Source organism: Quercus robur, chromosome 10, assembly GCF_932294415.1.
Source record: "Quercus robur chromosome 10, dhQueRobu3.1, whole genome shotgun sequence".
Taxonomy (NCBI): Eukaryota; Viridiplantae; Streptophyta; class Magnoliopsida; order Fagales; family Fagaceae; genus Quercus; species Quercus robur.
This window is the reverse complement of record NC_065543.1, coordinates 5,573,280-5,588,167: the sequence shown is the minus strand read 5'-3', so window position 1 is coordinate 5,588,167 and position 14,888 is coordinate 5,573,280. Positions and strand designations below refer to the sequence as shown.

Below are 14,888 nucleotides of genomic sequence, written 5' to 3'. Positions count from 1 at the left end.
AAATAAAGTAGCATTTTTTACTTACCTGTCCTTGACACTACAACACGGCTCCATGATCTCAAGCTTGGCAGCAATATTTGCTACAGACCCCTTTACAATATTATTCAGGTAAACCATTGGGGTTTTCCCAATAAGCTGTGTCACAAAGTAACCAATAGAAAAAATAAGTAAGAGCAGTTTGATGTTTTTATGGATTAGTATTCTTTTATGTATGCAATAAAAGAAGACAGCTTTATTGATATAGCCATGGAACAAGAGTCAAAGTCGTTGTCTTTAGAGAAATTTTCAGTTTTGACAGCTTAAGAGCTTTCCATGTGTGAGGCCATCATGCCGTATCCGATTGAAGCAAATCTATATACTTTCAAAGGTTATATAATGAGAGTCTCAGGGTTAAAATAGTTTTAAATTGAGTCATTAGTTTATAAGTTAAAGTTAGTTTATGAGGGAAAAATAGAAATTTCATAAAAGTCCTGTGCATAATTTTTTTTCTTAGGGTTAGTTTTTAAATAATGCTTGATCTAGATTATTCTAGAGCTTCTTAAAGGTATCAGGAGTCTTTTATTCAGACTTTCATTAATGGAAAATGAGGCTAAAGTGCCTAGAGTATTCTTATCTCTCTCTCTTTGGTGCACAGTTACTGTTCACGTCATGTTTCATACAGTCCACGAACAGCAACAAATTACTCTCCTTTTGTTCTTCTTTACAACCCCAAATCATGCTTGTCTCCTTACCTATCAAAACATTAAAATCCCACATATTTTCTCTAGTAATATCCACCAAATAACATATCAAATTAGCCATAAATCCCAAAGCACAACTGTTGTCCATATTTTCCAGCAATCTTTTTTTTTTTTTTTTAATTATTTTTTTTTATTAGTAATAAATTTACAAATAAAATGATTACTTCATGCTCAGGATGATGAGCACTCTGTAACTAAAAAAATTACAGAAGGTTATGCACAAAATAGAAGTGATTCTGTGAAATCTTTAAGAGTGTTGCAATGTAAGACCCCAAGCATGAGACCAATAAAAAAGAGTTCTAATCAACAATGCTTCCAAACGAATATTTGATTTGTCAAAATATTTAATAGTGTGATTATTTTTCTCCTTTCCCAAGATCCACATCGAACATAATGGTACCACATTTCAAATCTCCGAAGAGTGTCTCCCAAACTAATTCTTCCACCCAAACAAAAGATCTGCCACCCTCCTTGTTGGTACCCAATGGATCCTAAATGTTCTAAAAAACAGACACCACAAACCATAGGCTACATCACAATGAATGAACAAATGATCTACTTCTCTCCACTACACCGGCACATGCAACACCATCCAACCAAGGTAAATCCTCGCTTTGTGAGATTATCACAGTTAAGGATCTTTCCCTATGCCACTGTCTAAACAAAAAACAAGACCATCTTAGGAGCCTTAAAATGCCAAACACTCTTTCAGGGGAAAGAGTTAGTTGGTGTATTGTGGATAACATCATAATAAGAGCGAACAGTAAAGACACCACCCTCTTTCCATTTCAACATTATCTTGTCACGCCCATCTCTCCAAAGAATATTGGAGTAAAGAAGATCTAGAAAAAACCTTCTGACTCCAACTCCCAATCATGAACATCTCTGTGAAATTCCATGATCCAGATCCAGCCTTCCCCACCTACTGGGCTATCCATGACTGAATGGACTGAGGCATTATGATCAATTGAACAAGGCAGTTAATCAGGATACAATTCTTTAAGAGACTGACTTCCATACCAAACATCATTCGAAAAGCTCTATTGAGTGTCGTCCCCGACCTCAAAATACACATATTGCTGCAAAGTGCCCCAACTCATCCTAATACCCCGCCATAGGCTATACCCATGAGGTACCCTAACAGAACCCAAAGTCCAACCACCCCATTGCTCCCCAAATTTCTTAGAATCACCTGTCTCCATAAAAGTGTAACCCTCAGTCCCAAATCACTTGACCACTTTTACAATCAGGCCTGATTAAAGTTTCCCAACCTTCAAATCCTCAAGCGTTTGAAGTAATAGAACGCACAGTCCCCATGGCACCAAAGGGAACTTAAACTCCACGTTTGAGGTGCCACACAAAAAATTTCTTTGTAATTTCTCAAACCTATTTGCCACACTAGTAGGAATAGTAAATAATGAAAGGTAATAACTTAGTAAACTTGAAAGTGTACTTTTTAACAGCCTACAGTCCATTTTCGTCAAAATAGGATTCCAAATCAATGTCACCTTAAGAAAGCACCTAAAGGCATCCCAAGATAAGTAAATGGTAATTCCCAATTTCACAACCATGAATATCAACCAACTCTTCCATATTACCCACATTGCTTACCGCAGACCACCTCACTCTTATCCAAATTAACTTTCAGACTTGTAACAACCACAAAGCATGTAGCTTAACTGCACTTCTTGTTGTTTCCAACAAAGATGTCTGGGTTCAAATCTCCCCTCCCCCAATTATCAAATTATCAAAAATATCCAATGCTATTTCTAATAACTAGAAATAGAGATGCAAAGATGGCAGATTATATGGATTTATTGACATATAATGTTCAGTGGAATCCATCTTTTATTCAGGTGGTATAAGATTAGAGTCCATAGAATCCTTCTTGGATGATTTATATGCTACAAAGGTTAGAAGGGAAGAAGAGGATGGAATTATCTGGATGCCTTTCAAAAGTCAAGGCTTTAGAGTGTTATTTTAAAGCTTTGAGCAACAGGGGCAATGCAAACTTTCCTTGGGAAGCTCTTTGGCATGTCAAAGCTTTCCCTCATGTAGCTTTCTTTTTCCCAGACAGCAGAAAAGGGTGAAATTTTAACAATGGACAACCTAAGGAAAAAGGATGTAATTATTACATACTGGTGTTGAAGGTGTAGATTTAATGGAGAATCCGTGGATCATATTTTTCTTCATTGTGAGTTAGCTAAAGGCTTATTGTTGTTTGTTTGGAGCTTATTTGAAGTCAACTCAGCGATGCCTAGGACAATGCTTGATCTATTGGCCTGTTGGAAAGATAGCTTGGGAAAAATAAAAAATAAATACTCAAGGTAATGTTGTGGAGAGCTGTTCCTTTGTGTTTGATGTGGCGCATTTGGAGAGAGAAAACGCACGCACAATTGAAGGGTCGTGACTCGTGAGCTAGCAGTGTTTCATCTAAAGCTCCTGTTCCTGTGGTCTTTACATGCACTCTAGCTGACTGCTAATTCATTCACTTCTTCAAATCTGTTAGAATTCATCGACTTCTTTTATTTTAGATGTTAATTTTGTATTCTTTTATTTTCTCTTTCCTTTTGGGTGTTCCCATGTATACTTCTTATGTACTAGGGTAGCGCCCATTTTTGTTCGTTAATTGAATTACAATTATCTATCAAAAAATTCCCAAACAAAAGTAATGGTTTTACCAGATCAAGAATTACATATAGTTCTCAGAATTTTATTGACTCACATTTTTCTTTTATTTCCCTTTTATTATTATTATTATTATTATTATTATTAACTATATGTATATAGAACTACATTCACACAATATTTTCAAGGATTAAATAAAAAGGAAAAAATGATTGACCCACTTCACTATTTTATCCCAGAAATGCCAATTTTCTTCTCCTTAAAAATATAATTAATTTACATAACAACTCACTCCTCTTATTGGCCCAGCATAATCAATTAAGTCAAACTGGTTTCAAGCGCTGTTATTTTCATCCTATTTTACAGTTAAATTGACCTCAAAACCTTGCTACCATAGTGACAGTAAGAGTTGACCATCAATAATCACAAAAAGTACAAAGAAGATTCAAAGATAAAATTTTCCTCCAAACTGCCTCTTCTGAATCACGAATGTGTAACATTAGCCGATTCCAATCCATATTCTTAACAAATGAGAATTACTCATTTCGTGGTTTCCATTAATTATCATGTAAAAAATCACTTTATTGCAAGACCTTAATGACATTTTCATCAACATTGAAAATTCCAAATAATAAGAACAACCAATTCCAATTCCAATGAATCATTTCATCCAAAACCAATACAACTTTAATATGAATTTTCAACAAAGTAAAAGAACCCAATTCAAAATTCCAAAACACAATCCCAAGAACAACATTATTATCTCACTCTCATATGAATAACATACTTATCAGAATCAGCCAAATCCAAGAAACCAAAGCGACCCATTTCCTAATTCTCAAATTTATCCTTGAAAAAACAACAAAAGACTACAAATTGGGTTTATAATCTGACCTGAGAAACATCCTCAGCAATGTTGAGACCCTCAATCTCAGTGGGGGCTTTCACAGACACAGCCTTGCAGACAATAGAACAACCTGAAGAAGAAGAAGAGAGCTTGTTGCTGTTGCTGCTGCTGCTGATGCTGCTGCTTCCAGAATTCTTGGTGTTCCTAAACAACCTCAAAGTGTTTGTTGTGGTGGGGCTCACCCAGGTGGTTTTTTGTCTCAAAGTACGAGAAGGGTCGGTAACAAAGAGTTCAGATTTGGAGTTGATTAGATAAGCAGACGAAGCAGCAGCCATTGTTCGTTTACTGCTTTGCTTTGTCTTTCTTTTGGTGTTTGTGTTGTTGTCCTCTGCCCTGCCTCTGCTTCCGCTGGCTTTATATGAAAAAAGTGAGCCACTCTTTTCTATTTTGTTCACCAGAAAAAGTGAGCCACTCTTTTAAAAATCAAGACTTTAATGTGAATGCTCTTATAGGATACATTCAATCTTGGAATGTTATTGAGTTGTTGTGGGTGTGGCAAAGTAGATTCCTCGGTAATTTCTCCGTATATAAAAAGTGTCTATGCGAAACAGTAAATTTGATTTTTTCAACCCTTTTCGCTTTCACTAACTTTTTTTTTATTTTTTCATTTTCAAATTTAATTAGTAAGTGTCTATGCAAAACAGTAAATTTGGTTTTTTCAACTCTTTTCACTTTCACTAACTTTTTTTTTTTTTTTTTTCATTTTCAAATTTAGTTAGTAAGTGCCTATGCGAAACAGTAAATTTGATTTTTTCCGACTCTTTCCGCTCTTACTAACTTTTTTTTATTTTTTCATTTTCAAATTTAGTTAGTAAGTTGGTTATTGAACCCGCTTTTTATTTTTTATTTTTTTATATACATATGCGCTACTCTAAAAAAAAAGTGTCTATGTCAAAGAAATAGTAAATTTGGTTTATTCAACTCTTTTCGCTTTCCCTTCTCCAAAAAAAAAAAAAAAAAACTCTTTTCACTTTTTTTTTTTTTTTTCATTTTCAAATTTGGTTGGTAAATTGGCATAATGAACATGCTTTTTATTTTTTATTCTTTTATATACATATGAGCTACTCAAAAAAAAGTGTCAATGCCAAATAAATAATGAATTTGGTTTATTCAACTCTTTCCGCCTTCACTTGCTTTTTTTTTTTCTTTTTTTTCAATTTCAAATTTGGTTGGTAAATTAGCCTATTGAACACGCTTTTTATTTTTTATTCTTTTATATACATATGAGCTACTCTAAAAAAATAAAATATTAACACAATAAATTGCTACAATATTTTCACAATTGTTGAGATATTAATTCCTTATAGGCCAAAATAAAATAATAAAATATCATATTGGAACCAATCACAGCAAAAAATAAAGGTATTGTAAAAAAAAAAAAGTGCGAAATTCATAACATTTTTCACAACACTTTCATAATAAAGCATAGGAGGTAAATTGTTATTGGTTCTAATTTAAATTTACCAATGAAATTACTTTTTTGCTCAACAATAACAACCCGTAATAACATATGTAAAGACTGAAATCGGATTGGTCCCAAAACCGGATTGGGCTCAAACCCCAACGGCCCAAACAATAAATTTATAAAGTGTGGATAGAAGACCTAAATCTATCCTAGAAGAAAAACGATTAGATTTAACGGTTCAAAATGGTTTGACACAAGTAAGATTAGAAAATCTATCCTCGGAATAAATTAAGTAGTTCGTATCATATGGTTTTGTTGAATAATCAAATTGTACAAGAGTTCCAATCCTTCTCCTTGATTTTTCCCCCCTTTTCTCAGTACATCTTTCCATATTATATATCACAATCTTGGTGTCATCCTTACCACACACGTGTAGGTTAGATTCGGGGGACTCCTTCCTGTCCCATCCAACATCTCCCAGAACCATCAACCAGTAGCTGTAAGGCTACTTGATCACTGTTTAGGCATCACTTCCACATTAATGCGGCCAAAAAGTTGGTTGAGAGGCATTTAATGCGGAGGTAGCAGCTTTTGAAGATATTTGTTTACCTTTCTTTTCTTATCCCTGGTCCAATGTCCTAGCCTTAGTTATGGTGTAACTCCGAAGTAAGTCCGTGATGATATGGCACTCAAATCTACCTCGGATACACGTTGCCGAGAAGGTTTTTGTCCTCGAATGCTTATTGGACCTATCTCATATTGTCTCTACTCCTCTCTTCATTTTGTTCTCCTTATAATCTTATTTGGACCTCCTCGGATGGTCTAACGTCTTCAGATAGGGTCATAGGCCCAGTTAATACTGTTTTAACAATACTTCTTAATTAACTGGCCCCCACAATAGCCCCTCAAAATCTTGCTTTTTGACTCCTCGGAAGAAAAGGATGATTTTGTTGTCCTTATCCCATCTCGTTTTTTGTTTTACTCTGTATTCCTGACCTCCTACATGTCTTTTTGTATGCTCTGGACACACTCCTGACGCTTCGACGTCCAGAGCGTGCCAGCATTAAATTTTGGCGATGCCTCTGTCCCCCACGTTCAATGGTAAAATGTAAATCGAACGGTGAAGGGTTTTTCTTGTTTTACGAGCGGGAACTTTCTCGCTTGTAACTTCTACGCTACTATAAATAGCTTTTCAAATCAATTCTCTCTCTTACTTTCAGCAATCACACAATCCTAGAGCTCATACACTGAACCTGTCTCTTTCTTTCGTTTCCCTGTGCATCTACAAATACTAGAATCTTGTCCGAGGACCCTCTTTCAAACCTGTAAGTCTTCTTAAAACCTTTTTAGCTTTCATCTTAAACTTGTTAATTTTTCTTTGAAACCCTTTAGGAAAATGGGTAAGTTCAAATGTCTGGTTGAATCCGAGGAGGGTATGAGAAGTTTCAGGGCTAAGTATAGGATCCCACCAACAGTGGGTGTAAGGTATACGGCCCAGGAGGAGTGGGTCGGCACTAGGAAAACAGGGGAGGTGGTCATTCCCATGATTGCCTTCATAGAGGGTGGGATGATCATTCCCATGGGTACTATTACTAGGAATTACCTTAGATTTTTTAGGTTATCTCACACACAGTGTGCCTCGAACATGTTTAGGGTCTTGGGAAGTATAGAAGCTTTAAATGAGAGAATGAACCTAAACCTGACCCACCATGACGTGAATTAGGTGTACAACCTGCACCATTTGAAGGGGTAGGGATATTACCTCAAATCGAGGTATCCCGCAGTAAGGCTAATCTAGTGTCTTCCCACTTCAAACAAGAACTTAAAGGAGGATTTCATTATCTTTTCCGGGGAATGGCACGATGGTCTGCCCTACCCAACAGAGGAGGGAGAACCAGGTGGGGGTATAGTCATAGATTCATGAATTTTAGTTTTTGTCTTGTGTCTCAATATTCTTGTTTCTAATGAAACCTCATTTTAATTTAATGATTTTGTAGATAGGCGTTCTACCAAACCCAAACTCAACTTAGTCAACAAAGCGAGCTTAGATAGGGTATTGCAAGCCGAAATATATGTGAACGAAACTGACGGTCAACTCCAAGCAGCCCATTTAATCCTCGGATACACACCTCTCTCGTTCGACTTCCAAGCTCCTAAATACGTAATTAGAGCTTGTGACCCTCGGCTCCACTGTATCAGTGTTGCCTACCAGGGGTTCGTCGTTCCAAAGGGTGTTCCACTCCTTAGATACACTCTCCGCGCCCAGCCACTTTTCGTTGCCACTCCTTCAATAGGAGCATCCTCATCCCAACTCGACATCAGAGAAAAGGAGGACAGAAGAAAAGAAGAAGAAGAAGAAGAAAGAAATCCGGAGGAAGTTGTAGATTTGACAGACTACTCGAACGAATTCAAGGTTTTTAATCAGACTATACACTCCAATGACGCTTTTGATGAAATGGGTGTCCAAAGGAAACCCCAAAGGAGTCTAATGGAGCTGATAGAGAACCAGCCTGGGAAAGGTGCACCGGGGAGATTTGCACAGTCTCAGATTCCCCCTCCTCCCACCAAATCTCCTCCTCCTGCTCCTCACTAACCTCAGTCGGTCAAACCTGAAGCTGCTGATCCAAAAAGGTGAAGGGAGCAGAAAGGGAAAGACATGGTGGATATTGGAAGATCCTGTCCAACCCGGGAAGAAGAGGCCCAACGAGCTGCGAAGCAGCAAAAGGTCAGCCACACCTCACAACGGGGCCTGGAGAGGTCGGATACTCAGCCTCCTAAGCCACAAGCCTGGCTAATAGCACCCATGCACGGTGGGGAGCCCTTGAGGGATGATGCATCACTTAGGGACTTCAATGGTGGCATTGGGTGCCACGTAGCCTCGGGCGTGGAGGAGGCTTTGTTGCTTCCAAGAGATATGGCCGAACTGAAAAATATGAGAAAGAATGAAGTCTTCCTTAACTGCAAAAGATATTTAGGAATGGTATAGTGTTAACTCTTTTCCCCTTTCTTTTTTTTTACTTGTAATTATTATTTATTGATATGTACTTTTTATTGGCTATGGTGTTGATCCTTCCCTTTTAGGCTATCCAAAATACTTTCAGACTGGAAGAGATTACCAATAACTGCTACCAGCAGTTGGAAGATGAAAGGAAAAAACAGATGGCAGCCATACAGACATTGACTATATCTGAGCATAATCTTGCCGAGCTGAAGAAAAAGTTGACTGCTGAGGAGCAGGTTCGCCGTAGCGCTGACTCGACCTTGGAAGGCGCAAAGAGGCAAGCCGAGGACCAGAGGAGGCGTCTACGCGAGGCAAATGACGAATTGAAGGCTGCCAGGGAGCAAATGGAAGCCCTTAAAAAACAATTAGAGGAAACCCAAAGGCTAAAGGATCAAGCCGAGAGGTCCAAGGCTGAAGCTAAGAAAGCAAGGGTTGAGGCCGAGAAGGAAAGGGACAAGGCCGAACAGAAGGGTTATGACCTTGGAGTGGCTGAGACCGAGGAAACCCTTAGGGCAGAGGTCCCAACGGTGTGCTGCATTTACTGCGCCCAAACTTGGGATGAAGCCCTTAATTGAGCTGGGGTTGAGGCTTCATTTGAATTGAGGAAAGCAGACAATGTGTTTTACCCTTCTGCAATTCGAGCCTCGGACCTTCCTTCCACTCAAGATAATGTGGCTTCTATAACTGTTGATCCAAATCTAGAAGTATTGCCTCAGGATCCTCCTCCTCCCAGCCAACAAGGACCAACAAACGAGACCGGTGTTTCCCAAGAAGTATCCTCGGATAAGGCTGTAGCCGCTCCGAAGGTAGGGGCAACTTCCCAAGGCTTTTAGCAAGACTTGGCTTCTACAATCACGCCCGCTGAGTGAGCTTCTAAAGACAAAGAGGGAATAATTACCTTGGAAGCAGATAACCCGGCCAACAAAACTCCCAAGCTTCAAATTAAGCTGAAAAAATAAGCTTTCTTTTGTAATACATTTAGGACTTTTGCAAGGGATTTTTTTTTTTTATTTCCAGACATATTTTAATGAAGTGTGCATTTTTACTTTTTGGAATCAGTTTGAGTTGCTGTTTATCTCATTTTTGTGTTATTCGTTTTGTTATTTTGGTTTTGAGTAGTTTCATCTTGATTGCCCTTTGTTTATACAAGAGAAAAAAACATAACTTACACACATTTATAGTTGGCAGCTAAAATGGATGATAACCATTGAATCTATAACATCACATAGATATATTTTGGATACATATATATCCATTCTAACAAGTTGAACCTTAAGAAAGCATTCAAAAGCTGGATAAAGTTAAGTCTAGAGCACCTCAATATGCATTAAATGATGCTCACAAGCTTATTGGGATTTATATCTTTACTAGGTAATTAGAAACCCTATGATCCGAGAATGGGACTTAAGGGTTTACTCCTTTGAAATGCCCAAGTTTGTGTGGTGCTAGCATTTTAATAACAAGAGGTTGTATTAGTTTCTATTGAATCCATTTAATGCTCCAATAGAGGTCATAGGGTATTAATTTCCACTAGGTTTGTGGTCCGAGGAACCTGACATAACTTAGTTTCTGTTTAATACTACAATAGATGTCATAGGATATTAATTTCCACTAAGTTTGTGGTCCAAGGAACCTGACATAACTTAGTTTCTGTTTAATACTTCAATAGATGTGGAAACACATGATGTATGATTGGTATAAATTAAAAGAAAACCAAACAAGATTACTTTTATTAATAATAATACATCTTCAGATTGTTTACATTCCAAGGATAGAGTACAGCTTTTTCGTTTAAGTCTTCTAGATAATAGGCTCCTATTCTGGCTACTGAAGTAATCCGATACGGTCCATCCCAATTAGGCCCCAATTTTCCCCAAGCTGGATTCTTGGTGGTTCCCAGAACTTTCCTCAACACCAGATCTCCTACAGCTAACGGCCTCAGCTTTACATTGGTATCATAGCCTTGCTTGAGTTTATGCTGGTAGTAAGCCAGTTGGACCATTGCATTCTCCCTTCACTCTTCGATCAAGTCCAAACTTCTTTTTAATAGCCCATCGTTACCGTCCGAGGTAAATGCACTAGTCCTTAACGTTGGGAAACTAGTTTCCAGAAGGATGACGACCTCGGCTCCATATGTCATTGAGAAAGGAGTTTCTCCTGTTGACCGTCGAGGCGTTGTTCGATACGTCCAAATGACAAGTGGCAATTCCTCCACCCATTTTCCTTTTGCATCATTCAGCCTCTTTTTAAGTCCATTGACTATAACCTTGTTGACAGCCTCAGCTTGCCCATTCCCTTGAGGATAGGCCAGAGTGGAATATCTATTCTTTATCCTTAAGTCAGAATAGTATTGCCTGAAGGCTTTACTATCAAATTGAAGGCCATTATCCTAGATAAGGGTGTGGGGAGTTCCGAATTGCGTAACGATATTCTTCCAGATAAACCTTTTAACATCTACGTCTCTAATGTTAGCCAAAGGTTCAGCTTCGACCCACTTAGTGAAATAATCCGTGCCGACCAACAGATACTTTTTGTTTCCTAATGCTTTAGGAAAAGGACCTACGATATCTAAATCCCACTGAGTAAAAGGCCAAGGGCTAGAAAAAGGATAAAGAATTCCTCCAGGCTGGTAGATGTTTGGAGTGAATCTCTGACATTGGTCACATTTTCTAACATACTCCTGCGCTTCCTTCTGCATATTTGGCCACCAGTATCCTTAAGTAATGGCCCGGTGAGATAGGGACCTTCCCCCCATGTGACTTCCACAAATTCCTTCATGCAGTTCCTCTAGAAGTGACTCTGACATCTCCGGATGTATACAAAGTAAATACAGCCTAGAAAAAAAACTTTTATACAACTTTTTGTCCTCGGATAACCAAAACCGAGGAGCTTTCCTTCATATTTCTCGACTTCTATTTTCTCCTCAGGTAATGTATCGCTTTCGAGGAATTGCAGTATGGGGTCCATCCAGCTCGGCGCTAAGTTGACTTGATGAACCTGGAGTACATCCTTCCTTGTTGGGGTGGGAGTGCACAAATCCTCAATGATTATCACTCGGGGCAAATTCCGCGCTGAGGAAGTGGCAAGGGTTGCCAAGAAATCTGCATGGGTATTTTCACCTCTGGGAATATGTGACAAGTCAAAAGATTCAAATTTCGTTTGTACACGCCTAACTTGACTCAAATATTCCTGCATTCTTGCATCTCGGGCTTCCAGTTCCCCTTTCACCTGGCTGACTATTAATCTTGAATCTGAGAACACTTTCGCTACCTTTCCACCCATTTTCTGGACCATATTCATTCCCATCAGCAAAGTTTCATATTCCGCTTCGTTGTTTGTAGCTAAGAATCCCAGCCTCAAGGACTTCTCAATGATGATCTTTTCAAGGGATACCAGAATTAGCCCCACTCCTGCTCCCCGTTGGTTTGTTGCTCCGTCTACATATACTTTCCAGGATGAGGCGTCTTGTGTGGAGATTAGGCCAACCGACTTTTCATCCATGTCATGCTGCTTCATCTCAGCTTCTTTTGGAAGCTCAACGAACTTGGCTACTAGATCGACGAGGACCTGGCCGTTCATGGAGGTGCGAGGCATATACTTGATGTCGAAATCCCCTAGGATCGTGCCCCACTTAGAAATCCTCCTCGTGTAATCTGTGCTTCTAAGTATGGACTTGAGCAGTAGCTGAGTTAGAACTACTACGATGTGTGCCTGAAAATAATGTGGGAGTTTACGTGTTGCATGGACCACTGCTAAGATGGCCTTTTCCAGCGATAAGTATTGCACCTCAGCTTCATAAAGTGACTTACTTACGTAATAAACTGGTCTTTGAACGCCACTATCCTCTCGTATTAAGACAAAACTAACTGCATGAGAGGGAACTGCTAGGTAAGCAAACAGGACCTCGTCCATCTCAGGACTAGACATGATAGGCGGCCGAGATAGGTACTCTTTCAGCTGCTGAAATGCTATACCACATTCCTCGGTCCATTCAAATCCTTTCCATTTATGCAGTAAAAGGAAAAAAGGTCTGCACCTATCAGCTGACTTGGAGATAAATCGGCTCAATGCAGCAATCATTCCTGTTAGTTTCTGCACCTCTTTCGGATTCCGAGGTGCTTATAAATTGTTAATGGCCTTAATCTGGTCTGGGTTCACCTCAATTCCCCTGTAAGCCACCATGTACCCCAAGAACTTTCCGGAGCCTACACCAAAGGAACACTTTGAGGCATTCAAACGTAGCTTGTGCTTTCCCAGAATTCCAAAAATGCTCATAAGATCTTCCACATGTTCGGACACCACTTTGCTTTTCATAACCATATCATCGATATAGACTTCAATGTTTCTGCCCAGTTGTTGTTCGAACATTTTAGTCATCATCCGTTGATAGGTAGACCTTGCATTTTTCAAACCAAAGGGCATCACTTTATAATGATAGTTTCCAATGGGGGTGACAAAAGCTGTCTTCTCTTGATCGTTCAATGCTAATGGTATTTGGTGATATCCTTGAAAAATATCCAAAAAAATCATCTGAGGATGACCTACTGTTGCATCCACTAACTGGTCTATCCTTGACATAGGAAAGGGGTCCTTGGGACAAGCCTTATCGAGGTCCGTCAAGTCCACGCACATTCGCCACTTCCCCTTCTTCTTTTTCACCACCACTGTGTTGGCTAACCATTGAGGATAAAAAACTTTCTTGATAGCCCCTGCCTACTTGAGCTTGGCCACCTCACTTCTGATAGCCTCGGCATGCTCTTTTGATGGGCGTCGAGGTGGCTATCTCTTCGGAATAATGGAAGGATTCACATTAAGTTGATGACAGATGAAGCTCGGATCTATACCTGGGGCTTCATATGCACCCCATGCGAACACATCAACATTTTCTCTGAGGAATTTCGCCAATTGCTCATTCTCTTGCGAAGGCAGTTTAGCCCCAACCTGAAAGAATTTCTCCGGATCATCACCAACAATTACCCTCTCCAGATCTTCGCATTTTGCCTCGTTGGCCGGTCCATTTAAGGGTAATACTGGGGCTTTTGATTGCTATAAACCATTATCAGCAGTAGCTGAGGTCTCCGCCTCTGGCTGATGTTGGATAGCCGCTACCAAGCATTGTCGGGCTACAGCCTGACTTCCTACTATCTCCAAAACTTGTCCTCCGGATGGGTACTTTACCTTCTGGTGTAGAGTAGAGGAGACTACTCCCAGGGTATGAAACCAAGGTCTGCCCATAATAGCCGTGTATGGAGAGAAAACATCTACAACGACGAAGTCCACTTCCACCACATCCGTACTGGTCTACACAGGTAGTTTGATCTAACCTTTTGGGACCACCATTCTTCCCTCAAAACTCACTAGAGGGGAACTGTAGGCCGACAAGTTCTCAGGCTTCAAACCTAGCCCCTTATACAAGTCAGGGTACATTATATCAGCAGCACTGCCTTGGTCAATCATCACCCTTTTCACTTCGTACCCGCCAATCCTCAACGTGACCACAAGAGTATCATCATGGGGCTGTATGGTTCCAACCTTGTCCTCATCTGAAAAACCCAAAACTAACGGGATGTCCATCCTGGCTCTTTTAGACATTGAGCTGTACTCCTCGGCTGGAGATCGGGATACTGACATTACCCTGGAGGGACAAGACCCAGTCCTCCCTGAGGCAGCAAAAATAACATTTATTGTGCCAAGGGGGAGTCTCGAAGAAGCATCTCCAAGCCTGCTTGGCTTACCCGACCACTAAAATGATGCAAGAATTACTTCAACTTCCCTTCTCGGACTAGCTGTTCCAAATGGTCCCATAAATTCCTACAATTCTCAGTTGTGTGTTTGTGATCTTGATGATAGTGGCAATAAAAATTCTGATTGCGTCTCATAGGCTCTCTTGCCTTCTTGTTTAGCCATTTGAAAAATGGCTCATTCTTGATCTTCTCTAGTACTTGTTGCACTGGCTCCCGAAACACAACATTAACCGCCTAGGTGTTGGCGGAACTTGATTGCCCAGCAAAGTCTATCTGAAGATGGTTATTGTTGTATCGGTCCGACCTGGAATCCCTCCTCTCTTGAGAGATCACCTTAGCCTTCCCGTTTCCCTACTGTTGGTCTTTTTCTACCCTTCTGTACTTGTCGATCCAATCCATCAGTTGGCGTACGCTAGTAACAGGTTTACCAGTTAGAGATTTCCTCAAATCATGCTTGGTTGGA

At 39.7% G+C, this 14,888-nt stretch overlaps 1 protein-coding gene across 4 annotated transcripts in view; it reads right to left on the bottom strand.

The window, feature by feature from the left end:
• The window catches only part of LOC126701548 (cysteine synthase, chloroplastic/chromoplastic), a 68,761-nt gene that overhangs the window by 7,199 nt on the left and 46,674 nt on the right, over positions 1-14,888 (bottom strand). The window contains exons 2-3 of one of the 4 annotated variants that reach the window (XM_050399717.1): positions 4,263-4,345; positions 26-135 (exon numbers count right to left, since the gene is read on the bottom strand). In XM_050399717.1, coding sequence (XP_050255674.1) covers positions 26-135; positions 4,263-4,345 — 193 coding nt within the window. Of the gene's footprint in view, positions 1-25; positions 136-4,262; positions 4,742-14,888 lie in introns of those variants that run through there. The other 3 variants (XM_050399715.1, XM_050399714.1, XM_050399718.1) reach the window with 3 other exon arrangements.